The sequence below is a fragment of the Perissodus microlepis genome, chromosome 13, assembly GCF_051167445.1.
Source record: "Perissodus microlepis isolate ML-2025 ecotype Zambia chromosome 13, ASM5116744v1, whole genome shotgun sequence".
In the NCBI taxonomy this organism is placed as follows: domain Eukaryota; kingdom Metazoa; phylum Chordata; class Actinopteri; order Cichliformes; family Cichlidae; genus Perissodus; species Perissodus microlepis.
Genome location: NC_140473.1, coordinates 5,719,347 through 5,733,471, shown reverse-complemented (window position 1 = coordinate 5,733,471; position 14,125 = coordinate 5,719,347). Strand labels below are relative to the sequence as shown.

The following is a 14,125-nucleotide window of genomic DNA, read 5'->3' as shown; positions in this document are numbered from 1 at the left end:
CTATAGGAAACCTTTGGAACTTTGGTAAATCAAGAAGATTAGAGCATGTCTGCACTTGAAAATTTTGGCTGACCTGGTAATTTTAGTACAGATTTTACAGGAAGATTTCTGGGACCCCAGTGGATGCAGCAGACTCAAAGCATCGAGACAAAGTTCTTCAGTGAGCTAAATATGGATCAGGCAGACTATATCATCCCAAGCAGATTCAGACAGATGGGACAGGATGAACTCTAAATTATCTAATACCTAACAATGAAAATGTTTTAACTGAGCACCAAACACCTTTTTCAATCAGCCCATCATCAGAGGGTTTATATTAAGCAATCGCACACAGTGATAGTGGAGCAGCAGGGCTGTTTCTTGGAAAGTAACATTTCAACATGTTCATATGGCAGATCCTAGTTATTTGGATTACATAACTTACTAGGCAGGATACAGCAAACTGTGCTTGCAAGCTGGACCAAAAAATGTTCTCACCTGTTTAAAGAGTACTGAAAATAGTCTTTTTGTCATAATGGGCCTTCATCTTAGACTGAGCATGTTTTTCCATTGGCTAACTGATGGGCGTAATGGAGTTTCTTTCAGAAACTGAAGGCAAAACTTGCACAACATGGTTTGAAGTGTCTGATTGAGTCTTTCTAAAGATAATTGAGACTCTAAACAACAGTTTAGGTAACAGTTGGATTCATCTCGAACACTTTTCACGTGAAATTTGAGCCTTCATCAGTTTAAGGAACTTTTGGTAAAGGTGGGGAAAAAAATGCTATAGCCTCTGGGAATCTTGTCACGATGTGTGTTTACATGTGGATTTAGTTTTGGGTAAAGGATCCACATAATCCAGTATTACTCTGTTCAATCCCCGCTGGGATGAGATGGAGGGGACAATGTGAAAATAGTGGCAATATTTCATAACATCAGCCTTGAAACCAGTACAAAAGAAGTTCAACAACACACTTTGTTTCCTTGACACCGAAATATCCCACCAGGCTGGCTTTATGCACTAGTCTGAGTTTTAGTCTGATCAATTATGTGAAACACTAGTCACACTCAACTGTGCATTAGATTTGTTGCTCATGGGCATGATCATAGAACATATTAAAAAAAAATTACACACACACACACGATTCGAGAGGGTCATGAGCTCCAGTTTAAGATTATCAAATAGCAAAGTTCTGAGACTAAAGTATATAGTTCAGGCTGGATCAGGTGACCCCGAACCCTGTCATGTTGCTATAGGTTCAGACTGCTGCAGAACATAATGAGATTCACTGAGGATGCCCCATGTTTATACACCACAACAGGAGGTCATTACATTTTTGTCTTGAGACTTCTTCCTGTTAAAAGGATGTTCTTCCTTCCCGTTGTTACCTAGTACCTGCCTATAGGTCATTTAATTGCAGTTTTCTCTGGACTACTGAAAGGGATGTACCTCACAGTATAAAGCACCTTGAGGACAACTGTTTTGGTTTGCCACTACATAAATACATCTGAACTGAATAAACACAGAGGTGAGACCACTCTTTATCCATCTCAAATCACAAATGCTATTTAAAAAAAAAAAAAAAAAAAAAAAAAAGGAAAGAAAACACCCCACAGTGGATTCAGTTCACCCATCCTTTATTTTGTAGTGTCAACATTAAGACTATGAATCACAGCACTTTAATCTGAGATAGGCAAATTTCACAGCATCTCCCCTCTTCATATAATCCAAGAGCACTTTTGAGGATGATGGCAAAATACCATCTGCAGCAAACCTGTCAGGCATCACGTTCATCCAAGCAGCTGAGAAAAAAGGGAACCCCCCCCAAAAAACAAAACAAAAAAAACAAAAACAAACCCCAACCCACCTGTACTGCACCATGTAGGCTGAATGTAAACACCTTTAGGTAATCTGTTCTAAATTTTGTTCTATGTACTGCACTCAAATTCATTAAGAGAACACTCATATTTAAATGACCCTTATCCCTAGTTATCAGCATCAAGACAGCACCATACTCCCTCAGCTCTAGAAAATATGGAATGAAACTGATCTATTACAGGAATTAAAGATTTGTAAGAAAATTTCTAGCATTTCTATCAAAGATACGTCTTCAGAATTATATTAAAAGAAACACTATTAAAGAAACTTCAAGAGTATTGCTCCATTTCATGCTCTCCAGCAGGATCTTATAATCAAAGTGAACAGTGGAAGAAGTTGAGGGCCCAAGAAGGGGTCTCTAGACTCAGATGTGTTGTTCTGTAGGCCTCTCCTGGTAAGGTCAGTCCTGCTTGGAACGCTCTGGGTCGTACTTAATTAGCAGGTGGAGGGAGGCGAAGCCGAACAGAAAGGTCTGGATAAACCACAGGCACCGAGTGGACATGTCCTTGATGCCTTTGTTACTGCAGGAAAAAGAAAACAGTGTGTTTAGGAAGTAGATTCATCATGTGCGCAATGATTGTTGAACCCTTAAACAGAAAATTATGCACAATTTGAATGCAGCTGGCCATTTTGTTTTTTTTTAATTCAAAAATGTACATGTTGACATGAAATTGGGCTAAAAAATTAGATTGCAGCACCACCTAGTGGATGTTAAGCTTCCTGCATTCTTACCTGCACAACTTCAGTGCAACCAGGGCCTCACAAAGATGAATAGCAAAGGTCAACCACCACCTGAAACAGGAAAAAAGGAAGCTCAACTCTCCAGTGATAACATTTAAAACTAGGATAATGCACATGCTTCCAAAAAGGGGAAAAGACCCACAAGTTAACAGTGAGGACTTTTCTGGTCTGAAAACAAGTTTTCCCCTCATGCTGTTCTAATCACCGAGTGCTGATAAGCTTAAATTGATCAGTCGTTTCAGATTTCAAACCACCAGTGACTCGATGATGGCTTCCAGCTGCCTTTCCTTTGAACAGACTGACTTAGCAGCTGAGCTCGTGATTGAAACCACAATACATTAAGCTCTGATTGCTGTCCTATTACTCCACAGCATGAGCGCTAATTTGCAACCTATGAATGTGGCGTCAACGATCCACATGTGTGTGTGTGTGTGTGTGTGTGTGTGTGTGTGTGTGTGTGTGTGTGTGTGTGTGTGTGTGTGTGTGTGTGTGGAGGGGGGTCTGGTGATTTGCACATCATTAGAAAAATGTCTATATAGATCTCCTAAAGTGATTGGCTTGCATTACAAAAGCTATAATGACCAAACCTCATTACCAGAATTCTTTGTTTGGATGTTTGCAGGAATCAGTGCTTCATTACTTACCCTTTGTACAGTAGGTCAGGGTGGTTATCCACAAGGTTTTTGGAGAAGGTGCCAAATGGACCAAGGAGCTCAAATGGGACTACATCTGGTGCAAACACTGTGCACTGGAATCAGAAAGGAGGAGTTTAAAAACACCATATACAATAAACACAACTTCCTTCTAATTTTTTGAAGGGCAATATCTTTAAATAAGCAATCATTCTGAAGGTCTTTTGAAGTTTTTTTTTCCCCTGCTCAAAGAAGACCTTTGGAATGTCCTTCAAGTCTTGAGAACTATTCCCAAAGACTACTTAAAGAAATCACATGAAAGCTCGGCCAGGAGAGTTCAAAATGTGAAGACGACAGTTAAGCTTTGTTTTTGCCCTATGAATTGCATGTATGTTTGCACATTTTTGCAAACTGCCATACTTCGGCCAAGTGTTCTAAAAACATTAAAGAAATAAATAAGTTTAAAGGATGGGTGGCTCAGGACTTCTGCTCAGTACTGTGTGAGAACTTTAGTTTATTCAAAGACATCTTTGTTTCTAATGACTGTATGACATATACACTCATTTCATGGCATGCATATGACCACAGTAAGTCGTATTTTGTCCTGCTGAAAGTCCCCTCCATGGTGCCCATATAAACAAGAGTTGCCAACATCGGGCTCTCTCAGTGCTCACAGGCAATGACTTGCTGTTTTAATGAGAAGACTCCACAGTGGCAATAATAAAGTGTATCATTTTATTTTCCTGCTCTGGCACGGTACTATGAATGACTCTTTCCAGCAGTTTAGATCATGACTGTAGCCGATTTATGCACTACAAAGTGCAGCCTTGTTGTGCAAAATGCCGTAAAATATGTCAGTTTTAGACAAAAATCAGTTCTGTTCACTGTGTTTGGCTGTTTGAGTTACACCAAAGAAAGCCAAGCGTAGGCATAATTGTAGTCTCTGATCCAATTACTGATCTTCTACACTAAATTACAATCTTCAGCTTCCGACCACTTAATTCATCTAATGATAAATATCCATGAAAAACATTCTTTTTTTAAAGACACGAGTTGACAAATAGAACACACTGCTGCTATTGTCCATTCCCAAGGTGCAAAATACACCATTTAAGAAAACATGGATATGAGAACAGTGACATTGTAGAAGGCACAAAAAAAAAAAACAAAAAGCACTTCAGAGTAGGTAGCCACAACATTCCTGTCATTTACCTTAATAAACAAACCTGGCAACAGGTTGATAACATTTCCTCTATTTAACAGTAACACTCCCAAATTTTAAACCAATTTTAGAAGGTTTCATTAAAAAGTAATTTTAGCACAGTGGAACTTATTTAAATTCGCGTATTTTTAGTTCTGAAAAGTTCGCACCTTAGGGCCATCGTACTGTTTGTACATTTGAACTGTTATGCTCCATCTACCCCCGTTTGAGTCATTTCTCCTTAATGGCAATACTTTGGAAAGCAGACATGAATCCTTTGGGGTCACTTTGCCATATTTACTTGACCAGACAAAAGGTTAATTAGCTACAAGCTAACCCCAACACGTACAAACTAGCTCACCTGTTAGCTTAAGCGCCCCTTACGTGACAGCTCAGTGTTCACCGAGCACGACCGAGGGCAGCCTTGATGAAAGAAAGCGAACTTGAACTGAGTTTTGAATCAGCTCCTAATGTTAACACGTACAGTGGACTTTGAGCTGTGTTTTTGACCTGTGTCACACCGAGAACTGAATGAACCTCAATAAGATTATCCTTTTACATAGACACCCTTGGCAATGACTCCATACAATAACCTGCCGATATTTAAACATTTTCCCCATTTAAAAATTCATTAGCAATCGACAACAGGGAGGACTAAACTCTCCCCGAGCCCCCGAGTTTTCAGAAAAATAAAATTACCCGGAGTACATATTGTGCAACACAACTACGGGCTCCGCGAGCAGTTACAAATGAGAGAAAAAAGGCTGACGGTAATAATATCTCAGTTGTACCGAAGTACAGGTGATTTAACGAACTTACAGCAAAATATATCAGCGCCACTGACACGGTGACCACCCAGAAGAGATGTGCTCTCTGAAAATAATCGCGTCCATCACTTGTAGCCATCTCTGCTGCTTCTGCTGCTGCTGTAGTTCTCCGTTGCCCCGTACAAATATGACCGTGCAATTAAACCCGGATATTTAAACCGTCCGGGCAGTTTTTTTCTTTTTTCTTTTTTGTAGATTATTACACAAACGGGGACATTTTACTGAAATAATGACAGTTATCGCTTTACTTTTAAAAATAATTTTTTAAAAATTAATTTAAGTCAACAGGATAGTTTCATTAATCAGCGGACTGTCCACCCGGTAGCCCAGGTCATTTCCTTTGGTTTGAGGTTTGAGCAGGCACGTTGAGCAGTGATGTTATGTTAAAGTGATGTTACGTTAAAGTAATGTTACGTTAAAGCAGGAATAGGTTGAGGGGGAGCTCTCACACTCAGTCACCAGGCGGCACTCGGTATCCAGCTGTAACTGTGGGGTCCTGGGCGCACTGATGGAACCCCCAAGCCTCCTCTCTGTCGCTCTCCATCTCTGTCACTGTTGCCTACCTGAATATCTACACGTAACGTTAAACGATCCAGGTCTGAGAAAGAGGAAGACAGAGGGACATCTATGGCTCATGCTTTCCTACTAAGTTTTGGGGTTGCTCTGCATTACTTTGAATGAAAGAATTATCTTGAACGGTCGGCATTCAGACTGAATGATGAATTTCGAAAAATTGCATTTATAAATTTTAGTCCTATAAGTGTCACTATATACCGAGTAGTACTGAAGAAATGTAAAATGAAATATTATGTGGAAAAAAAGGACTCTCCGCAGTCCTGTGAAAACTACAGTAGGTTACCCCCATGATTTATGCAGAACCACATAGACTAGCAAAAATTCACAGAAATCATTTTCTTTATGACTTTATCAGCTTCTCACTTATCATTGTGGAGTACTTTTGGCCCACTCTTCTGTACAACATTACTTCAGTTCATTGAGGTTTGTTACAGCTTTCGTAAAGTCCCACCACAGCATTTAATACAGGTTGAGGACTTTGACCAGAGCATTACAACACCTCAAGCTATTATTTATTTTACAATAGAATAGAGTAGCCTCTTTATTATCATTCAGAACATCCACCAGTTAATGCACATCAGAACAAAATTTTGGTGCATTTCTAATTCTAAAGGTATAAAATATATATATAAAAAAGAATCTCGGATATATGCATGTAAGAATATGATGAAAAATGTGTGTATATACACATTATTAGTGAAGAAAACCTAATATTTTCTAATAATTCCAATCATTTTACTGTAGATTTGCTGCTTGGGATTGTTGTCCCTTTGCCTGGTTCAGTCTGGGCCCAGCTTTAGCTGTCACACAGAGGACATCACATTTGACTCTAGAATACTTTTATATACAGAGTTCAGTGATTGCAAGGTTCCTATAGTATAGTTTAGTTTAGTTTAGTGTCGCTTCATTAAAGACACTCACAGGTCCATAACCAAACATCTCCACTTAATATCATTAAAGTGAATTATTTTGGTGTTTTGGTCCCTCTTAAAAATGAATTACATATGCTGAATAAAGTAAATGGAAACATAAATTACATGATCAGAACAGCCAACAAAGCCAAACAAAGGTACATTAGCTACATGCTAACCCTCAGCATTCACAGACTAGCTTGCATGTTAGCTTCAAGTGCCTGAAGCTAGGCGAGGTAAGCTAACATAATTCTAACGATGTTTTCGTATCAGCTGCTAAGTTCTGCTTCTACGTGGACTTCAGACTGTTTGCTTACTCTGTGTGGCACTGAGGGCTGAATGGATCTCGATAAGATTAGCTGACTTGGCAAGGATTCAGAAAATTGATGTGCTGACATAAAACCTGTTAATTACAAATCTGGTGATAACAGCGATTTTCAGTGAATTTCAGAAAAAAAAAACCCACTTAAGGAAATTTAATGCAAAAACAACTTTAAAGTAAACTTAAAGGCTGCAGAGCAGAAAACAAGGGTGATTTCAATTTTACCTTAATACAGCTGATTTAATGAGTTAAATTACCTTATTTCAGTGTTATATAATAATCACACCAACCACTTGTACCCATGGCTGCAGTCTACTGCTGTTCTAGTCCCCATAGGGATAAACCTGCTGATGGGCTGGGAGGGGGTTGATGGCACAGTGCTAGTAGCCTTTTTTATTTATTCATTTATTTTTAAATCAGCTATTTATTTATTCTATGTAGAAAATTACACAAAGGGAGACAATGCACTGCAGTAAAACACAAACATCAGTTGGTTATAAACCTGTTTGGTATTCTTTAACAACCCTGGAGATACACTTACACTCCAAACAGGGGACTGTCCGGAGTATTACCCAGTGCTCTGAGGTTGTTTTGGCCTCCTGTGAACAGCTACCTCGGGGCAGTGATTTAAAGCAGGAGTGGGGAAAATCTCAGAGCCACACGCCAGGCGCACTGCTTCACCCGCGACACCGTGAGCTCTGGTCACAGCGGCAGTCACCTGTGCGCACCCCAAAGACGAGCACAGCTGAGGCGCGCAGCCAGCCTCTCTGCCTCCGGCTGCCTGATTCGTTACTCTTAGTGCTTGACGAATAGATGGGAGTAAAGGTCATTTAAAAATAACAAAAATAAAACGCTAAAAAATAAGTGTGGGTAACGCATGAAGAAAACACTTGGTCTGCGTGTATATAGCTTGTTATTTTTTTTTTAATTTGAAGTTTTTAAGTTTTAACTTCTGTTTAAAAGGTGCGCTCTAATCGTCCTGCATGTCAGTGTCTCAGCATGCATGTCAGCATGTGTATGCGCTATCATTTCTGCAGCTCTGCTGAGTTTTGAGTTTTTGCATTGCCCTGAACACCTGAATAAATGAATTAACTTGAAAACTAAAAAATCCAGTTTATGGGTTGTCTCTATAGCTGCACAATGGTGCTGAAAATACCATTTAAAATGAAATATGTTAATAATACATATAAATTCACAAATGATTATGTAGATCTTTGGCGCATTTAAGGATGGAGACTGCTTGTGCGTCACTAAAATGCAACTCATCTCTCTCTCTCTGTCTTTTAATTTTTTTTAACTACTAGACATCCAATAATCTCGGTAAAGCGATTTTTCTTTCCTGCCTCAATAATCACGGCAGCCTGGGTATTGTGAAGACTAAATAACGCGCAGGGTAAAAGCAGCAAATGACCGGCCTGAATTACTGTTTCAGTCTTGTCCTGCTTATGTTAATTATACAGGTTATATAGAAAAATGACTGAGTCACGTTTACACCCAAAGGAGCTGCTCAGTCACAGAAATCCATGCCATGAAGCTTCCAGAGCAGTTTTTTTTTCCTTCTTTTTTTTTTTAGATAAAACAAATAATGTTACTTATTTCGTTTCTATTTTATTTCATTCATTTTTCGTTCTTAATGCCACAGAAGACGTGGGACTCAACATGTAGTCATTTTACTCACTGTGCGCGCTCGGCTCTCGGTGGCCCCGCTGTGTAACCTTACGGGGTCTGCCACTTCACGGCGGAGTTGCTGTGGCTCCTGAACGCTTCCACTTAGCAGTAACACCGCTTACAGCTGATCGCGGAATAGGAGCGAACACATTTCATGAACTGACTCGTTGCAAAGGTGGGATCCTGCTACAGAACCACGCTCAACTCAGCAAGACCTTAAGAAAGACGCATTCTTCCACAAATGTCTAGAAAAGTCCGATGATAATAGAATATTTCCCAAAACAAAACAAAAAATTATTGCTAATAATAAACGAATACCAGTAATTAATGTCAGTTATAATTAAAATATAATCTGAATGTCTTACTCCGCGAGTTTGTTGGGTTTTTTTTCTTTTGTAGAATTTTACATCTGCGCTTTTACTCATCTACAAAGCTACGGAGTTTAGACTGAAATTGATCACCCTGAGGTAAGGTTAAAGGATTTTTGAATGTCTTTAGACAGGTCTGATTCTCTAGTTGTTTTCAGCACTTGTTTATAGCTGCCATAATATTTCATTGCGAAGAATTTAACATATAATATCTTTGAGACAAATAGTGGGTGTCAATAAATGACAGCAGTCATGTTTTAAAACTATAAACCATCACATACAACGACAGTTATCAGCATAAACAGACACACTGGATTTATATAATGCATTGTGCTAAACTAGCTCTCCATTAATCCTTTGTGAATTTATAAGCTATATTCAAACCAAATTAAAATCAGTGCAGAGATACACATAAAAGTGTTGAAGTTTTTTCTTATGTAATTGTTCTTTTGTTCTTGCACATTTTACAGCTTTTACAGCAGAACGCATGCTGTTGTATCCAGAATGATATTTGCCTTTTTTTTGAAATAAACAGAGCCTTCATGGAAAACTACTGGGCCCACTGTTGCCTCACAGCAGGAGGGTCCTGGGTTTGAACCCTGGCACCCTTTCTGTGTGGACCTTGCACTGACAAAAAAAATTGCTAAGTTAATGTTGACTGTCTGAACCGAATACATTCTTGTCGAAGAGATTGTTGATCTCAAGAGTTCCACTTTCTGGTTAAATAAAGCTTGATGCCTAAAAAATGTACAAGTTAGCTATGCTCTGTGCTTTAATGCACCTCCCATCATGGATGGTGGCTATTAAACTGCTCTGATAACAAGTCAGATGTCCTTCTCCTCTTTTGCACAGAGAATTATATGTTGATGTTATATATATATCTATATATATCTATATATATATATATATATATATATATATATATATATATATATATATATATATATCTATATATATATATAATTGTTGTTGCACTGTATGATTTTAACCTGTATTAAGAAAAAATTGTCCAGAAATCCAGAAATCATAGACATGGGCTGTTTATTTATTTAAAATCGTCTGCTCCAATTTTCTTTTCTTTTTTTAATGTTTTCCTGATATGAAATGTAAAAATTGCATAAAATTGTAATTTTTAAAAAATATTATATATATTTTTGTATAGAGAGCTCATGTTAATTTGAAAAAAGTCATACTTTATTTTAGTATTCTGAAAGATTTCTGTACACATTCTTTTAAAATGACCTCTGAGACTTCTGTACCTTTAGCATAACCATACATTAAATTTTTATTCAAACTGCAATCCCGTAATTCCCCCTGTAGATTTTTCTTCCAGTATTACGTTACATCAATTATAAAGAAAGTAATAAAAGGTTGCATGTGTCTCTTGTGGAAATAAACAGAAAACCTGCAATAATGCAATAATCAATAGTCATAATCGTAGCATTAAGATTGCAGTGAATCGCTCCCCTATGCTGCAATGCACTTTTTTACTGTTTCCCTTTTTAGAGGCTCTGCAATTTAAATGACTAATAAGCTGATCAGATGGCTGTTTGTGCAGCTCGCTGTAGGCATTGGTATCAAACTAAGACTATTTTCCATTATTTGAACAACCTGTAGGCTGATCAGCTGCTTAGCTGGCTTTAATCACGTCGTCACTGTGTGCAAACTCACCCATGGCATTTATGTTCAAAGACAGATCTGCATTTCATTTTATTTAAAAATAAAAATCGGATTTATTCCAGTTGGTAAAGTTGCTCTGCTAAAAACATTACCTCACACTGGTCATGGTGGAAGGTCCCATCACTTTGCAGGACTTTGATAATGGATGTGTGATGGGATTTGGATATAGGACCCACAGATAAAAAAAACTAAGGGGGACTTAAAGAAGCCGGTCTCACACACCGAGACATTGATTCTGCTCCAGGAACAGATAACCACTAAAACGTCGACGAGCTATCTGATACAGGTATCAGATAGCTCACAGAGACTTCAAAGCTGCATTGTGTTTTAATAATGCATACTACAGATCTGCGCACTTTGCTCTCTGGCACCGCATATCTTGATTTTAGAAAAATCAATAAAATCTAGCTGCGGGAAAAGTGTCCAAACACTTAGGCATTTGAGGGGGGATGCATAGTAAGTGCAGGAGGTAATATGTGATTTAGTTTAAAGACGGAAAATAGAGTTTGACACATAAAGGTTAAAGGTCACTGCATCCACATACATCAGTAAAGGCCTGGACATGTTAAACAATCTGCCCCCCTCTCCCCACCACACACACACCCACACACACACCAATTACTGAGGCTACTGTTGGACCGGGACAATTAATCAAGAAGGTCCTCTTTGTCTTTCCTCTTGTGATAACAGCTCAACTGGTGCTTTGCATATGAAGAGCAAAGCAAAGACACTGGCAAGCTTCAACTCAGTCCTATTTTACAATTGGACAAAAAAAAGTGTTTGTTCTTTTTAAGATTGTTAATGTTTTGATTAATCATCAGGAGACTGTTTAAAACGAATCACATGACTCCCTGCTGCCATATTTGGATTAAAGACGAGTGGCTTCTAAAGTGGCCTCCTTTAAGTGAAAATATAACACTATATCCTTCTGCTGCACATTTCACTGAGCCACATTACTGGAATCAAACCACAGAGCACTAACACAAATAAAATATAACACTAACACAGTAAAAATATATGCAAAAACACAAACTAATACATAATAAAATATATAACTGTGTATAGATATATAAATATGTGCACAGAAAAGTTGCTGGCTAATCTTCGCGCTCTATCTTGCTCTGTATGTTTTCTGTTTCTTGGGCAGCTATCATGTGCCGACAATCTCGAAACACAAACAATCACATGCACGTCGTATTTTAATTAACTGGTTTCGACGATCAATCAACTTAGGTGATAATGGGTACGTGGGTGGGGCCGGAGTCAAGGGGTGGGGGTACTTCGAGTTAGCCATCCAGCTGCCGTGACGTCACCGGGATCCCCTGTGGAGGCCTCAGGTGACAGCCTATAAAAGGTGACCAGAGGTAAACAGGGGACACTCAGAGACACTTCGAGGGAAAGACGAGCGACCTCCATTCTCAACTGCTGTACATCCAGAGATCCATTCTAGCTGCTGCCATGTGGAAGGACTCTAATGGTAAGAGCTGCTCTCCAGGTTTGAAAACTTAGAAAAACTAAATTGTGTGTTTTCAGGTTTTTCAGCAAAAAGCACTGTGTGCTGTGCTTTTTGCATGCTCAGTCATCCAGGTTGACAATTTTTAAAATCCCAGAAAGTTGAATGCAGCGCAGCGTTTCTCATCCAAGTGATATCTGGAGACTGAAAGAGTCACTTAGATGAGTGAAGAAACATTTGTCCTGCTGGAAACACTGCACCCGGATGAACAGTCAGCTTCCTGGGATACTGCACAGTGACTCACTCCAACAAGATCACAAGAAAGCTATTAGCTGGATTACCACATTTTACATCTTTATGTAGCTGCTAAGATAGTACAGCAAGAAAATTGGTCATATATCCCGTCTGATCTGATGGAATAATCTGCTTTCTCTCCTTTCCACAGATGACGCCAATCCTGCGGCCTCCGGCAACGGCTCCTCTCGCACTGCCAGTCGCAGGAAGAGGACCAGCTTCTCCAAAGAACACGTGGAGCTGCTGCGTGCCACCTTCGAGACTGACCCATACCCTGGAATCACCATCAGAGAGAACCTGTCCCAGACCACAGGCCTGCCCGAGTCCCGCATCCAGGTAAATATTTGTTGATGGAGCAAGAAAGATATAAAGATGAAATAAATACAGTTTGTAAGTTTAGATTAGGTTAGGATTTCATTTTTGTTTAATAAAATAACAATAATTATGACATTATTTGACCTGCAAGCTGGTTAAAGACCCTCGTGGACTTTGTACCTCTTCCACTGTTGCTGTGCGAGGACTTGATACCGCGGTCACTGTATGTCTTTATCTGTTGAGATAACACCAGCTGTTTTTATCAGGAGCTTATTTGAGGGAAGAGACACACTGACAGCTGATAGCTTCTGCTTAAAAGAGAAAGATGATTATTAGCACAGCAGAATGGAGTGCTTTAGCTGTAGCTCACGTATTTTTCCTTCATTTCCCGTCCAGGTGTGGTTTCAGAACCGAAGAGCTCGCACTCTAAAATCAAAAGGATCCAGCAAAGACCAGTGCCAGTCTCAGATCCCAGCGCACAGTCCACAGGCTCACCACCACACACAGGCCTTCGCACCTCAAATGCAGCAGGTGTTTAACAATGGACAGTTTCCTCCTGCCTTCAATGCCACCGGAGCGTATGGACAGTGTGGAGCCGCGTATGGGATTCAACCAGGAAGCTCAATGGGCAGTAACCCCAGCTCAGGCCTGTGGGAATACATGCCTCAGCCAGGCTGCCAAAACTCCACTGGGGCCCCTGCATGGCGTCAGCCTCCCATGGAGATGGTAAGCTACAACTCAAGCTCCAGCCAGGCAGCCTGCATGTACCCAAGTTCAGACATACATGAGCTCCTTCAAATATTAAAAACAGACACTCCTGATTCTGGATTCTTCAACAGCAGCCGAGACAGTAGCCCAACGGGTTGTCTGGAAATTCCGCAGATGGGGAGTATTCCGACTCCAGTACCTCTTGAGTACGGCAGGGATGCAGGACATCCGCCAGTGGTCCAGGATAGCTCACTGCCAGTGCTGTCATTGCAAGATATCATATGGGAGCTGAATGAGGGACAGCTGGGAGAAAATGGACTGGACAACGGAGTCACTGGAGAGGAGCCCCCTTACTACTGATGGCTATGATGAGTATTTTTAATGGCTCAAGTGTTTAACGTAGGATCAATAGTTTCAAAATATAAAAAAAAGCCATGTTTTTGCAGTATTTACTGCACATTTTTTGATTTTTTTTTTTTGATTTTCTTCAAGTTTACTTAAAAAAAAAAAATATATATATATATATATGTAAAAAAAAAAGAACTAAACAAAAATCAATAGTTATATTGCA

At 39.4% G+C, this 14,125-nt stretch overlaps 2 protein-coding genes across 2 annotated transcripts; one reads left to right on the top strand and one right to left on the bottom strand.

Annotated features, from left to right (window-relative positions):
- Positions 1–1,600: 1,600 nt before the first annotated feature.
- On the bottom strand, positions 1,601–5,398 carry tmem254 (transmembrane protein 254). Its single transcript, XM_084949448.1, has 4 exons — positions 5,252–5,398; positions 3,244–3,347; positions 2,591–2,650; positions 1,601–2,379 (listed from the first exon to the last, which is right to left on the bottom strand). The coding sequence occupies exons 1-4, from the start codon at positions 5,336–5,338 to the stop codon at positions 2,259–2,261; spliced, it is 372 nt and encodes a 123-aa protein (XP_084805574.1). The 5' UTR covers positions 5,339–5,398; the 3' UTR covers positions 1,601–2,258.
- A 6,844-nt stretch (positions 5,399–12,242) lies between these two features.
- On the top strand, positions 12,243–13,914 carry LOC146374549 (uncharacterized). Its single transcript, XM_084949534.1, has 3 exons — positions 12,243–12,261; positions 12,683–12,867; positions 13,243–13,914. Exons 1-3 carry the CDS (start codon positions 12,243–12,245, stop codon positions 13,912–13,914), a joined length of 876 nt encoding a protein of 291 aa, XP_084805660.1.
- Positions 13,915–14,125: the final 211 nt, after the last annotated feature.

What these genes read in the sequence shown, in the direction of transcription:
- tmem254 (XM_084949448.1), bottom strand. Translation starts at nt 5,338, where the DNA reads ATGGCTACAAGTGATGGACGCGATTATTTTCAGAGAGCACATCTCTTC. An exon ending in TGGCGCTGATATATTTTGCT is followed by an intron (nt 3,348 to 5,251) that starts GTAAGTTCGTTA and finishes TTCTGATTCCAG; the next exon opens with TGCACAGTGTTTGCACCAGA. An exon ending in CCTGACCTACTGTACAAAGG is followed by an intron (nt 2,651 to 3,243) that starts GTAAGTAATGAA and finishes TTCCTGTTTCAG; the next exon opens with GTGGTGGTTGACCTTTGCTA.
- LOC146374549 (XM_084949534.1), top strand. An exon ending in TGCCCGAGTCCCGCATCCAG is followed by an intron (nt 12,868 to 13,242) that starts GTAAATATTTGT and finishes TTTCCCGTCCAG; the next exon opens with GTGTGGTTTCAGAACCGAAG.